Raw genomic sequence first — 13,601 nt, forward strand, 5'->3', positions numbered from 1 at the left:
TTTCCCTCCACCCTAATATTTATTTTATATTTCCTTCTGCTAGCTTTGGGCTTAATTTGCTCTTCTTTTTCTAATTGCTTGAGGTGTAAAGTTAGATTAGTTTGAGACCCTTCTTCCTTTTTTCTTTTCTTTTTTTTTAAGTAATCTCTACCCAGTGGGGTTTGAACTCAAGACCCTGAGTTCAAGAGCTTCAGGCTCCATGGACTGAGCCAGCCAGGTGTCCCCTTTCTTCTTCTTTAATGTAGGCATTTACACCTACAGATTTCCTCTCAGCACTGCTCCAGCTGCATCCCATACATTTCAGTGTGTTGTGTTTTCATTTTCTTTTGTAACTCAGAGATTTTCTAATTTCTCTTTTGATTGATTGATTTCTTTCTTTTGAGGGGGGATTTTAAAGGTAGTTCTTTTATTTTTTTATAGCAAAATAACTGCAAATTAGTCATAGAACATAGTATACGTTGTGTAGATTCTCTTGTTTTCCGTATTGAAGTATTGTACATTATATACTGACATACAGTATATTAGTTTCAGGTGAACAACATAGTGATTCCACAGTAATCCAGTCACCACCTGTCACCACACAATGTTATCACAATATTCTTTTTTTAAATTTTAAATATATTTTTAAAAGATTTTATTTATTCATTTGAGAGGAGAGAAAGAGACAAAGAGAGCACAAGCGGCGGGGGGCGGGGAGAGGCGGAGGGAGAAGGAGAAACAGACTCCCTGCTGAGCAGGGAACCCCATGCAGGGCTCAATCCCAAGACCCTGAGATCATGACCTGAGCCAAAGGCAGATGCTTAATTGACTGAGCCACCCAGGTGCCCCAATGCTATAACATATTCTCGACTGTATTCCCTATGCCATACTTTTCATCTCCATGATTTATTTGTTTTACAGGTGAACTTCATTCATCCCTCCATCCCCTCCTCTTGCAGCCACCACTTTCTTCTCAGTATTAATGGATCTGTTTCTGCTTTTTGTTTCTTTGTTTTGTTTTGTTTTTCAGATTCCACATAGGAGTGAAATCGCACGGTATTTGTCTTTCTCTGTCTGACTTATTTCACTCAGCACAATACACTCTAGTTTCTTTCATGTTGTTGCAAATGACAAGATCTCATTCTTTTTCATGGCTCATATTTCAGTGTGTGTGTGTGTGCGTGTGTGCGTGTGTGCGTGTGTGTGTGCACGTGCGCGCGCTTTCTCCATTCATCCATCAATGGACACTTGGGCTGCTTCCATATCTTTTGACTTCTTTTTTAACCCATTAATTCAGAATGTGTTAATTGGTATATATTTGGGAAGTGTCCACTTTTTGTTATTGATTTCTAGTTTCATTCCATTGTGATTGGAAAAGATAGCTTGTAAGATTTTAATCTTTTAAAATGTAGTGCAGTTTTTTTTTAAAGATTTTATTTATTTATTCATGAAAGACAGAGAGAGAGAGAGAGAGAGAGAGGCAGAGGGAGAAGCAGGCTCCCAAGGAGCAGGGAGCCCGACACGGGACTCGATCCCAGGACCCTGGGATCACGACCTGAGCCGAAAGCAGACGCTTAACCATCTGAGCCACCCAGGCGCCCTGTAGTGCAGTTTTGTTTGGTGTCCTAATTGATGATCTATCTTGGGAGATGTTCCTTGGGCACTTGAGAAGGAGGTACATACCTTCCGCTGTTTGTAAGTGAGTGTTCTGTGTGTGTCTGCTTGGCCTCATTGGTTTATGGTGTGCTCAGGTCCTCTGTGTCCTTGCTGATCTTCTGTCTGGTTGTTCTCTCCTTCATTGAAAGTGGGGTATGGGGCGCCTGGGTGGCTTAGTTGTTAAGCGTCTACCTTTGGCTCAGGTCATGATCCCGGGGTCCTGGGATCGAGCCCCGCATTGGGTTCCCTGCTCGCCGGGAGGCCTGCTTCTCCCTCTCCCACTCCCCCTGCTTGTGTTCCCTCTCTAGCTGTGTCTCTGTCAAATAAATAAAATCTTTAAAAAAAAGTGGGGTATTGACGTGTCTAACTATTCTTGTAGAAATGTGTATTTCTCCTTCAAATTTGTCCATTTTTGCTTCGTATTCTTTTTAGGATTGTGTTGTTAGGTATGCATATGTTTATAATTATTATATCCTTTTATGAATATATAACATCCTCCTTTGTCTCTTAAATAATTCTTTTTTTTATTAAAGATTTTATTTATTTATTTGAGAGAGCGAGAATGAGAGAGAGAGAGAGACAGAGAGAGAGCACATGAGAGAGGGTCAGAGGGAGAAGCAGACTCCCCGCTGAGCAGGGAGCCCGATGCGGGACTCGATCCCGGGACTCCAGGATCATGACCTGAGCCGAAGGCAGTTGCCCAACCAACTGAGCCACCCAGGCGCCCTGTCTCTTAAATAATTCTTGACGTGAAGTCTATTTTCTCTGATATTAGTATATTTACCCTGGCTATTTTTGGTTACTACTGGCATGGAATACCTTTTCCCATTCTTTCATTTTCAGTTTGTTTGTGTTTTTTGCCCTAAAGTGAGTTTCTGGTAGACAGCATACAGTTGCATCACTTTTAGTCCACCTGACAACCTCTGCCTTTTAACTGGAAAGTTGAATCAATTCACAAACCAGGGGGCGTCCTCCTCATAAAAGGGTGAGAAATTCGAGGGCAAGGATTGGCCTTCAAATGTTTGTGTCTCTCTTCCAGCTCTGTCTCAGCACTTGCCACATAGAGCCCTCTACAGGTGTTTGCTGATGGCAGCTGGCTGCTTCTGAGAGAAGCTGGGCCTGCTGGCAGAGCTGTGTCAAGCTGGGGAGGTGGCAGGGGCTGGGGGACTGGGCATCAGGAGAGGAACGGACAGGTGCAGCCCATCAGCCACAGTATTTGTTTCTGGCATCGAAAGCCGGCTACATAGTGATCTAATGGGCGGGTTGGGGCTGGGCCTACCAGGAAAGAGGATGGGAAGAAGGAACTGCAGGTTGTGGCATCGTAAGGACATCTGAAGGGTGAGTGTCCTCTTTCTGGGCCCATCGTCCACCGCTCAGCCCAGTGCGGGCTTGCTCCAGATGACTGTAGACCAGCACAGTGGGTTCCCTGGGACTGTTGCTTGGCCTGTGAGGGTGGGTCTGGCAGGTCTAGGGAGCTTTGGGTTCAACAGACAAGAGTCTGTGAACGTGGAGAAGGAGAAGGGGGCCCAGGAAGTGTGTGGTCCTGTCCTCACCAGTTCCAATCAAAAGGTCTGGCAAGGCCTCGTGGCCGGCACAAGATACCTCTAGGACTACAACCCCTGTTTAGTAGATGTCCCTCTGTACTCCAGCCCCCACCTCTCCCTAGGGCTCCACACATGGGCACGTCCCGATTCCCAGTGCTTATAAATGAAAGGACCTGGCTTTGAACCCAGAACGCTGGATCGGCTCACCTGCACTTAACCACTAAGTTAAAGGGCCTCTGAAGAGGCAACCACGCTCTCCTCTCCCAGATCTCTCCTCCTCTGTCTAACCCCCTATTTACACCTCATCACTAAGGCCCTTCATCCTTTGTCCCCAACCCACTGCTCCAGCCTCATCCCCTCCCCTCTGCCTCTCTCACATCCTAGGGGCTCCCCAACCTCCCCCCCACCAGAAGTCCCCACTCTTCCCTGAATGTTCTGTGTCCACACCTTCCACCAGCCCTGCTTTCTCTGCCTGGGATACCCCTCCCCCACCTCAGTGGGGGAAGGGACGGAGACTCGTTTTTTCCGTCCTTTGAGGCCCAGCTGGGGGGACGCTTCCTCAGAGGGGCCACCCTGACTTCCCACAGGGATCCACAGCATCCTTTTTTGGAATCTTACATTCCATACTTCTGCAGGTCCCTCACAGACCCCATCCCGTGTTACATTCTACTCCCTTGGCCTTGGGGCCTGCCCTGTGGCTTTATTTCAGCTCCCAAGGTCATATCTCACCTCTGAGCAGGGACCCTGTGCTGACTCAGGGTATATAATAGCTGTTCAGTGAATGTTCTGGAAGGCAGGGGGTGGGGCATGTGGGCCCAAAGGCCGGTGCCTCTGATGACTTTGCTTTTCTGTGGGCTGGGCAGGGTAGTACAGGTGTGTGGTGAAGCAGGCCTTTTCTCCATCCCTCCAGAAAATTCACTGACTGCCTCCCTGAGGCTCCATTTTTGGAGAAGGGGTGGGGCTGGGGAGGCAGAGGTGGACGGGGAGAGCAATAGTTGTTCATGCAGCCAGGTGCTCTGCCCAGGAGCACAGACCACTGTGTGGTCAAGAGGGCCCAGCATAGGGATGCCCACGAATCCCTGCCCCTCTCAGGGCCTCAGTCATCCCATCTGTCAAATGGGTACAATCATCCCTACCCCACCCAGCTCATCAAAGCTGATAGAGCTGAAAGCACTTTGGAAATAAAGACTCAGTGAATTGATTATACAAACGAAGAAGGTTGTTATTAGACCCAGGAGCAAGGTTGGAGGGAGAAACAGCCAAAATGTGGAGTAAGTGCTTAGGACTCCGGCCTTGAGCCTCTTGAGGGAAAGAGAAGCAGGTAGTGGGCAGGAAGAACAGCACCTACAGGGAGGTGGGGGCTGGGTCGCGGCTCTGCCACGGACCGACCAGTCATTTCCCCCTGAGACTTGGTTTCCTCACCTGCACAAAGGGAGAGCATAATCCCTGCCTGGCTCCCCGCAAGGGTCTCAGTGTGACTTGGGGATGGAAGAGCTTTGCACATTGTAAAGTGCAGCGCACCCATGGAGGCTCTGGGGAGTGGAGACAGTTAAGTCTTCGCAATGAAAACACTGTTTGGGCCCACAGGGTCCGTGAGTACCCTCAGATCCCTAATGTCTGTTCCTTTTCCCTGCTGCCCTCAGCTTCCCTGGCATCCTCTGCCCTGGGGTCTGAGAGATTTGATCCTGGGGTTACTGAGGCCTGGGGAGAAGAGGAGCCCCCCACTCCCACTCTCAACCTGAGGCTGGGCCACACCAGCCACACCATTGGCAAGACCCCACTGGTGGCCTCTGATCCCCACAGATTAGCAAGTGCATTTCTTGAGATTAACAAGTATACTCATGATGGGGGGAAGGGTCATGGCCCTTGGCCCCCTTTTCCCTGATTGGCGCCCTTGGAATGAGGTCTTGTGTGCCTCTAAATAGTCTGTCTCTGTGCGTCAGCTCCATTCCTGGGTGAGGGTTAGAATGACTGCTGGTGAATTCTTCCTTGCAGCCCCCAAGCGGACACCAGCCGGGGAAGGAGAGCAGCACCCACTTCCTCCTGGCACCCCCAGACCAAGGGGCCCCCACCCGGCAGAGGCTTGAACCCAGCTCGCCATTCCCCCTGCGTTGGGGTCTCAGCTCCAAAGGGACAGCAAAAAGAGAGTTGTGGGCGAACTCTGGATGGAGCTCTTCAGAGCAGAGCCTTAAAGAGGAAGGAGAAGGCGGCTCCACAGGAGAGCCCCAGGGCCAGGAAGAAGGTCATGAGGGTGCCGGCCACCTCCCTCTCATGTGGCAGCACCTGCCTAAAACACATAGGAGTAGGAGCTCTTAGGAAACATGGGGCCAAACCTGGACCCAGCCCCAGTGCCCTCTGCCCCCCATACAACAGGACACCTGAATTCTAGTCTGGGCTGACCCCACCTCTGGGTCACCATAATTAGGCCCTTCTCTCTGGACTTCAGTTTCCTGACCTATAAAGGGAGGCCACTGCCAAGGACATCTCTCGGGCCCTGCAGGCCCAGTATTAATAGGATTCTAGATTCCACTGCCTTCATGCTCCACAAAACATCCCAGCCTGGTCCTCCCTGTCACCTTTACTCTCTCTGGATTCTCAACTCCATTGTCCCTAGAGTAAATAGCCCATGAACCCCCACTTTGGATCAAGACTTTAGCTCCACCTTCAACTGAGAATTTTGGGAGGATCTGGGGCCTAAAGGAATGGTAGTCCGACCCATTTATTTCACAGATGGGGAAACAGGCCCAGAGGAGAGGCTCTAGAAGGAGTCCCTGGGCTACTTCGCTGGCAGGAATGCTCCCAGCTGAGGCTCCCTCTCCCAGGCTCCCGCACTTGGACCGGCTCAGCAGGTAAGGCCTGACCTGACAGGGGAGCACCAGCGGGGCCTCGAGACAGCTAGCGCCGGGCTGGGCAGAAGCCGAATGGGCCCACTCTCGGCAGGCCCACCTCCCCGCCCTCAGGCCCTCCCTCCTGACCTCCAGACCTGGGCGCCAGGCACATGGTGAGGGACATCAGGTAACCGTTGGAAACAGCGAAGAGCAGCATGAAAGTGATGAAGTAGGCATCCTGTGGGAAGAGAATGGGCAGCCGGGACCTCTCGGGCACGTGGCACAGCATGAAGAGCGGCACGAAGAGGATGCGCAGGCAGACAAGCAGGGGCAGCAGCCGGCTGTCCTCATCTGGCTGTGGCAGAGGCTGGGCTGAGGGCCGTCCCTGGGAGCCCACCCCGCCTGGACTCTGTCTCTTCCCCTGGCCTCCTACTCCGTGTGAGCCAGTGAGGGCCCAGCACTGAGGCCTCTGGAGAGTGAGGGGTTGGGCCAAGACCACTCAGCAACCAAGGACTGGCCTGGGGCTAGCCTCCCCCACCCCTCCTGATCTCCAGCTTGCGCTCTCTGCATGGCGGAACTGGAGACCTTACACAGCCATCTTTGGCTTTCTAGCTGGGTTCCTCCAAGTACCCCATGGGGGTTCCACAGACCCCTTTGGGGCAGGCAGTGCTGCTGAATGGGATTGGAGGCTGGGGATCCAGGCCCCAGCCCAGCTGGGATCAGAGCAGGTCCTCTTTGGCCTGCTTCATTTGTTGCCTCTCCTTGGAAGATTTCATTTAGAGAAGCCGCACCTTGGCTAAAAGCAACCCAAACACTAGGAACCTTGTCCAGCCTCTCACATGGGACAGGAACCTCCATGTAAGGGTCTCTGGGCTGGGCACCGAGGGCCAGGTCCTGGGCTGGATGCTGGAGACCCAGGTCAATTGAACATGACTTCTGCTTTCAAAGAGTTCACAGTCCAAGCCCTGGCTTGCATACCTCCAGGGGTCAGGTGCTCACTACCACTTGGCCAGCTATTCTGTTGCCCGAACTAGAATGGTCCGACTTTGGGGAGATCACCTTTCTGAGCTCTTTCACACCCTCTGATCCCCAACTGCTTCCTGAAACCATCAGAGACCCCCCAGCCCAGGTGTGCTCACCCACAGGAAGTAGGAGGTCAGGCTCCGTCCCACCCAGTCCATGATGTTGAAGAGAAGGAAGCAGCAGATGGGGTTGAAGAACTGACCTGGGAGAGAAAAAGGGCTCGTCCTGGCCCCTCCCCTCTCCTCCCTCCTCCCTCCCCTTCCCCATCATTCCTCTTCCCTCCCTCTCCTCCTCCCCTGCCCTGCTCTCTTCTGCTTCCCAGCACTCACTCCACTTCCCAGGACTGGTGGAGCTGGTCACCATGGCCGTGATCGCAGGGAACACGGACAGAGTGACGGTGAAGACCAGCACAAGGCACAGCGCCGTCAGCCAGATCTGAGAGCCAGAGGCAGGGGTGTAAGCAGGCAGGGCCGACTAGGACCCAACACCCAGCCCCAACCTCCAAGCCCTGGCCCGGGGGCAGGACACCCGGGGCCTGGCCTCACTGTGTTCCTGACCCACTATGACCCTGGCACCTTGAAGTGGACAAGGGGAGCACTAGGGCCCCACTCTATTCTAAGGGTCTTTAGAGAGGGCTGGAGAGAGCAGGTGGTTGGGGGCCATATCCAAGCCAAACCTTTTGGAAGACAATGAAAACTGAAGGTTTTCCTGGCTTCTGGGGCTCCTCTGGCTCCAGCTCTGGCTCCTTCTCAGCGTCCAGATCCAGAGTCAGGGCTACCTTCTGGGGGCTATTTGGAATACTGTTCTTCTCATCTGGGGCAAGAGGAGAGGGCAGCATCATGTCTGTGACAGCCAGGCTCGATGGACGGCGATTCCCGGCAGTTAAAAACAAGTGACTCTCCTCCAGCCCGGGATGTAGGCAAAGAGAATTAACCATGGAAATATGCTAAGCTACTACCTATGAAGCACATAGTGTGTCGGGCAGAGTTAAGCACCTTAGATGGATTATCTCACTGCTACTGGTTTCCACATAAAGAAACTGAGGCTCAGACAGTGGGAGCTGGGTTAAGGCTCAGAGGGGTTAAGGCACTTGCCTGAGGTTACCCAGCTTGGACGTCGTGAGACCAGGATTCAAACAAATGCATTTGGACCCAGAACTAGTATGTTGGAGCTCTACTGTCCCCTCATTTTACACAGGAGAAAACTGAAGCTCTAAGCCAACAGGGACGACTTTCCTCCCACTGAATTTCTCCTGTGTCTGCTCACACAAGGCTACTAGGGGTGAGGACTCTAGATGGGGAGGCATCACAGACGGGAAATGCTTCCCTGCGGAGGTAGTTTTAGCCTCCCCTGGGTCTTCCCTTCCCCAGCAGGGTCCTGAGCTCACCAGACTGGAGGAGCTCGGCTTTGGTCTCCAGCTCCTGACCTGGCGCCTGCGATGGTTTCTTGGCTAGGTAGTAGCGGGCAAACTCCTGCAGAAGGAAAGTGTTGGCCCTGCCTGGCCTGGCGAAGGTGTCTGGATCCCTCGCCACCCTGTCGACTGAGAGGCTGGAGGCCCCCAGTGGCTGACTCCTCTTGGGATCAGGTCCCTTCCTCCTCCTCCCCTGGCTGCTCTCAGGGCCTCAGACCCAGAGCTGTATCTGAGATGCTCTGAAGTGAGGCCTCGAGCCCAATACCAGGCTCACCAGGTGGGGCAGGCTCAGGTAGCACAGGATGGCCATGAAGGTGCCCACGCAGGGTGTGATGAAGTACCCCAGGGCGGAGGTCTGGGCATCCACGCCACCTGTGCAGAAACTTCAGCTGCAGAGTGGAGGCGGCTGGTTCCACTGGCTCCCACGGGGGCGGGGGGGCGGTGGTGGTAACTCTTGTCCCACTTCCCATCATGTACTTCTCAGATTCACCTCCTGGCCTCTTCCGATCTGCTCACTGACAAACTCAGGAACCTGTGCAGGGCCCCAGCCCAGCCCTTTGCTTCTCTCATTCCTCCCTCCTTGTCATTTTTGTTGAGCACCTATTATGTGCTCATGTTTCTTGCAGACTCCTTGCAGTCTGAGGACGGAGCTCTAAGAAGCATTTCAGTGGGGAAACTGACACAGGTGAAGTGACCTGTCCAGTGCCCCTGGCTGGGGAGGGGTGGAACCAGGATTCCAACCAAGTTTACCCGAATCCTGAACCTGTCCCTCCTTCCCTGCACCCCAGGCTGCTGCCACTCCCCAGCATCATCCTCAGGAATCCTGCCCCTGGCCCCAAGTTAACCCAGTCCTCACCTGATTACTCTCTCACTGGGCCTAAGAGCACCACTCCCTACCCCCAAACCCAACACCCTGCTTCCCATCACCTCCATCTCTACCCAGAACCCAAGGCATCTCCCTCCTAGCACCCTCAGTCTGCTCCCCAGAATCTCAGAGGCCACCCCTGCCCTCCAGCCACCCAAGTCCACTCACTGGCCATGGACATGAGCATGGCCAGGGCAGCGAAGATCCCAGCCAGGCCCTGGCCGCTGAGGAAGAGGGTGCTGTAGGTGGAAGGCATGGTGCCCAGCTGCCCGAAGAGACTGCCCTGCAGAACTGCACAGAAGGCTGTGGAGGGAGAAGAGTGGGGGCTGCCACTCAACGAGGCAGGCCTTAGAGGCTCCCTGGAGGAGGCGGTGGCAGGGTGCACAGGAGACTCTGGACGAGGCTGGGCAGGCATGAGACTCTGGGCACCCCGGTGTAATAAGCCCCCTCCCCTTCTTCCTTCTTCTCAGGTGCAGCCATAGGTCTGAGGGGCTGGGGGCCAGGAGGCCTGATCTTAGGTCACGGTGGGTTTGGGACAAGTGATTTTTCTTCTCCCTCTGGGCCTTAATTTCTCATCAGGGATAAGAGTGTTGCTGCTGCCACTGTCTTTCCTTCTTGGATACGTTGGGCCCTTTCAGCTACAAGAGGAGGCTGGGCTGAAGCTCTGGGTGCGCAGGGTGGGGAGGTGGGGGAGGGCAGCAGTACTTACAGTTGATGAACCAAACAGAGGCCATGGTGATGGAGAAGAAGGGCCCAGGGCTCATGTCCACCTTGACCAACGCCGCCGTCAGGGCGAAGAGCAGCAGGATGACAAGCAGGCTGCCCAGAATCCGCACCATCTCAGGGATGCTGCTCATAAGTAGGGGCAGAGTGGGCAGCAGCTGGACTCCGGCCCGGCAGGGGGAGGTAGGCAAGAGATTGAGCCCAGGGGTGGACAGTGGGAGCTGGCGGGGTGGGGGGCATGCAGGGGGAGTGGAGGAAGGATGGGAGGTCTTCCCTGGGCCCAGATGGAGCTTCCTTAGCAGGGGTGGTGGAGGTACCACAGAGGGATGGCCCGCGGAGAGCCCGAGGGGCGGGGCCTCTCACCACTGGTACAAGAAGGAGTTGAGGAGTGTGAAGAGCAGCAGGGGCAGCTGGGACAGCAGCGTCACCCAGTTGTTGAAGTTGAAGGTGTCTGCAGGGCCTGTGTGGTTGGTGTCCAGAGTCCCGGTGGTGGTGTTGGCCCCTGCCAGCCGCCCCTGGAAGTACTGTCAGGATGCCGGGGGTGGGTGCACAGGGGGGGGTAGAGGGTCACCCTCCAACCTACCCGGAGGAGCCTCCCAGCCTTTCCACTCTGTCTCCTGCCATGTTTGGGATTGCTCAGTTAAAGTCTGCAGGAGCTGTCTGTCCTTGCACTGATCCTAGCACCTGGCACACAGTCGGAGCTCGATGAATGTTCCCTGAATTGAGCAGCTGATGTCTGGGACAGAGCCCAAGCCCTAAGAACCCCCAACTTGGGCCTTGCTCTGTCTTTGAATCACCCTTCCTCTGCAGTGCCCTGGTTCAAGCCTCTACCCCCACTCCTGCAGCAGCTGAAGATTTATTGCGTGTCTACTGTAAGCCAGGCCCTGGCCTAGGTCCTGACCAACTGCTTTCTCTCTGGAACACACATTCGTTAAGCCTCTGCTTAACTTCTTCCTCCCCACTGCCCACAATTCCCTGTTGCCTACAGGGCAAAGCCCCAAGATTTTGGAACATTGGGAGCCCTTCAGAACCAGATCCTGGCCTCCCTTTTGTGTTGCATCTCCTGCTCCGTCCCGCTAAGCTCTCGGTACCCCACGCCCTGGCTCCTTCTCTGAACAGTCTGGCATTCCCCTGCCTTGGTGCCTTTGCAAGGCTGTCATCTCCACCTGGAATGCCTTCCCGCATTCCTCCCACTCCCCCCCAACCCCCACACACCAATGCTTTACCTACCCTTCTTCCAAGTTACAAATCACCTCTTCTATGGAGCAGAAGGAATGATTCCCTCCTCTGGGGACCCAAAGGACTTTGCTCCGAGCTTGGGGTGGCAGGTGCCATATTAAATTATTAATAGCTCTTTGGCACCCAGCTCCCTCTCAAGACCAGGGGTTGACTCATCTTTGGGTCTCCAGGGCCCAGCAGAGAGCCAGACACTGAAGAGACATCTGGAAAGTTGTTGCATTGAATATATATGAATAACCCAGTCCCAAAGAGAACACAAACCCCAGATTGCTGCCTTCCCTTGAGAGAATGTAAGCTCCGTGAGGGTGGAGGCTTCCTCTGTTGTGTTTCCTCCCATAGCCCCAGTGCCAAGAACAGGGCCTGGTTCACAGTAGATGCACATTATTGACTGTTTGTTGGATGAATTAATGTAATTTGTGCTATTTCAAGGAAAACCAAAGTCTTGGATAACCCACTTTGGGATTGGATTAGCCCAGGAATGACTAGCCGGGGAATAATGACAAACAGGGGTGGGGGGTGAATAGTTCTTCGCTAGTTTCAACCCCATCCCCCATCCCCCTGCTGGTGGCCTTCCCCCTGTAGGATCTGGGCATCCCTGAAAGCGTGACCTTTCCTATCTGTGAGAGGGGCGCCTCCCCTCTCTGAGGCTCGGTGCTTCAGCGGACAAACGCACAAACTGGCATAATGAGGAGTCAAAGGCTGCACGTCCAAGGCTGATGGTGGTTGTGGCCATGAGGCGGGCACTCTAGCCGCGAGTCTCACCGGGATGGCCGTAATGAAGAAGTTCCAGGGAAGAAGCGTGCCCAGGCCCAGGATAAAGAAGCTGATCCCAACCAGGTGGTAGCTGTGGGGATCAGTCAGAAGGTCACCCTGAGGACGCAACGCCTCAGCCGCGCCCCCCCCGCCTCCCAGGCCACCCCCTCCGCAGAGCGGACTACAACCCCCATCACTCCCGCTCAGGCATCCGAGGGATGCGGCTTATGGGAACTGTAGTTCCATCCAGTCTGCTTTGAGCCTTGGAGCGCCCGAAGGCAGCGGGGCTGCGTTGCCCACGGCCAGCCGGATCCCCGTCTGCACCCCACCGGGTCCCCAACTCGCCTGTCCTGTGGGGCGTCTCCTCGCGCCATGGCCGCCCAGCGGGATGCGCGGGGGTGGGAGGGAGGTGGCGTGCTGCACCTGCACCTACGCGGGGGCCCGAGGGCCGGAGGATCGCCGAGACTGGGTCTTGCGGGCAGTGGACAGAGGGAGGGGGGTCGGGTCTCCCCCGAAAGGGACGGGGGCGGGGGCGAGGCGGGAGGTGGGAAGGAAGGCCGGGACTGATTTCCAAGGGTGTCAGGCTCCACAGGCTCGGACCTCGCTCCGCCTCCGGGGCGGGGACAGAGGGTCGCACCACCCCTCCCCACCTCCTCCTGGCCCCGACTCTAGACTCTCGCGTTGGACCCTGCTCGACCTCGCGGTCCTCGGACCCACGACTACCCCTCGCGGTCCCGTGCGGCTTCGAGGCGGCTGACCCGAGAAGGTCCCCTGGGGCCTCCCGGCTCCGTGGGGCTCGGCGGGCGGGGTGGGGGAGGCAGTAGGTACCGCGCCCCTCCCCCGCCCGGAGCTGGCCAGCGGACCTGGTGCGGCTTCTTCCCCCCAAGCCAATTCGGAGGTGGTGTCAGAGCCGCGCAGCGCGGGGTAAAGCGGGAGCCCTCTGAGGAGCCCGTTCGCCCAGGGGTAACCCGAGCGTCTGTCGCCAGCGGTCCTGGCTGGCTGGGCGCTTCGGGAGGCCAAGGAGAGGGCCAGGTGCCGGTGCTGTCGGAGCTCCCAGGCTGGTCTGGAGGACAGACGGACAGACGGGTCCTCCTCCTCCAAGCCGGTGCCTGGGGAAGCGCCGGGCCTTTGGGGCGCACTGCGGCGGCGTGGGCCCAGCTGGGGAGCCCAGGCGGGCTTCCTGGCGACAGTGTGGCTGAGCTGCATTCGGGGCAGCAAGGGGTTAAGCAAAGGCTCTGGAGGAAAGGGTGACCCGGAGATGCTCTTCCCAACCCTGCCGCTAAACAAACAACTTTCGGGCGGCCCCAGGTCACAGCACACCAAACCTATTAAGAGGCACCCACCTCCCACTTTTTTTTTTCTGTGAAAAACGTCGAAAAGACTATAGACCATTGCAATTTTGGAATTAATTTGCTCTAATTCATGCAATTTACAAGTGGGTCTGTTTGCTCTGCACTTACCGTGCATATGGGGGATGCTGGAGAAGTGAGAGGCTCTAAATCACAAATTATTTTCATAAGCAATGAAATTTTATGACCACACACCAGATTACCTGTGTGTTTCTCCAGTCGACTGTGAGT

At 55.2% G+C, this 13,601-nt stretch overlaps 1 protein-coding gene across 6 annotated transcripts; it reads right to left on the reverse strand.

The window, feature by feature from the left end:
* Window positions 1-4,404: 4,404 nt before the first annotated feature.
* On the reverse strand, window positions 4,405-12,942 carry SLC29A2 (solute carrier family 29 member 2). Of its 6 annotated transcripts, none has more exons than XM_027579707.1 (12): window positions 12,367-12,942; window positions 12,031-12,112; window positions 10,393-10,553; window positions 10,016-10,155; window positions 9,475-9,609; window positions 8,716-8,813; window positions 8,418-8,502; window positions 7,707-7,843; window positions 7,360-7,465; window positions 7,147-7,232; window positions 6,163-6,245; window positions 4,405-5,466 (listed from the first exon to the last, which is right to left on the reverse strand). In XM_027579707.1, exons 1-12 carry the CDS (start codon window positions 12,393-12,395, stop codon window positions 5,355-5,357), a joined length of 1,254 nt encoding a protein of 417 aa, XP_027435508.1. In that variant the 5' UTR covers window positions 12,396-12,942; the 3' UTR covers window positions 4,405-5,354. The 6 variants fall into 6 exon arrangements, with proteins under 6 accessions (XP_027435508.1, XP_027435504.1, XP_027435510.1 ...); XM_027579703.1 differs by having other exon boundaries at window positions 6,163-6,362; XM_027579709.1 differs by having other exon boundaries at window positions 6,163-6,362; window positions 10,016-10,187.
* Window positions 12,943-13,601: the final 659 nt, after the last annotated feature.

The sequence above is a fragment of the Zalophus californianus genome, chromosome 11 (assembly GCF_009762305.2).
Source record: "Zalophus californianus isolate mZalCal1 chromosome 11, mZalCal1.pri.v2, whole genome shotgun sequence".
In the NCBI taxonomy this organism is placed as follows: Eukaryota; Metazoa; Chordata; class Mammalia; order Carnivora; family Otariidae; genus Zalophus; species Zalophus californianus.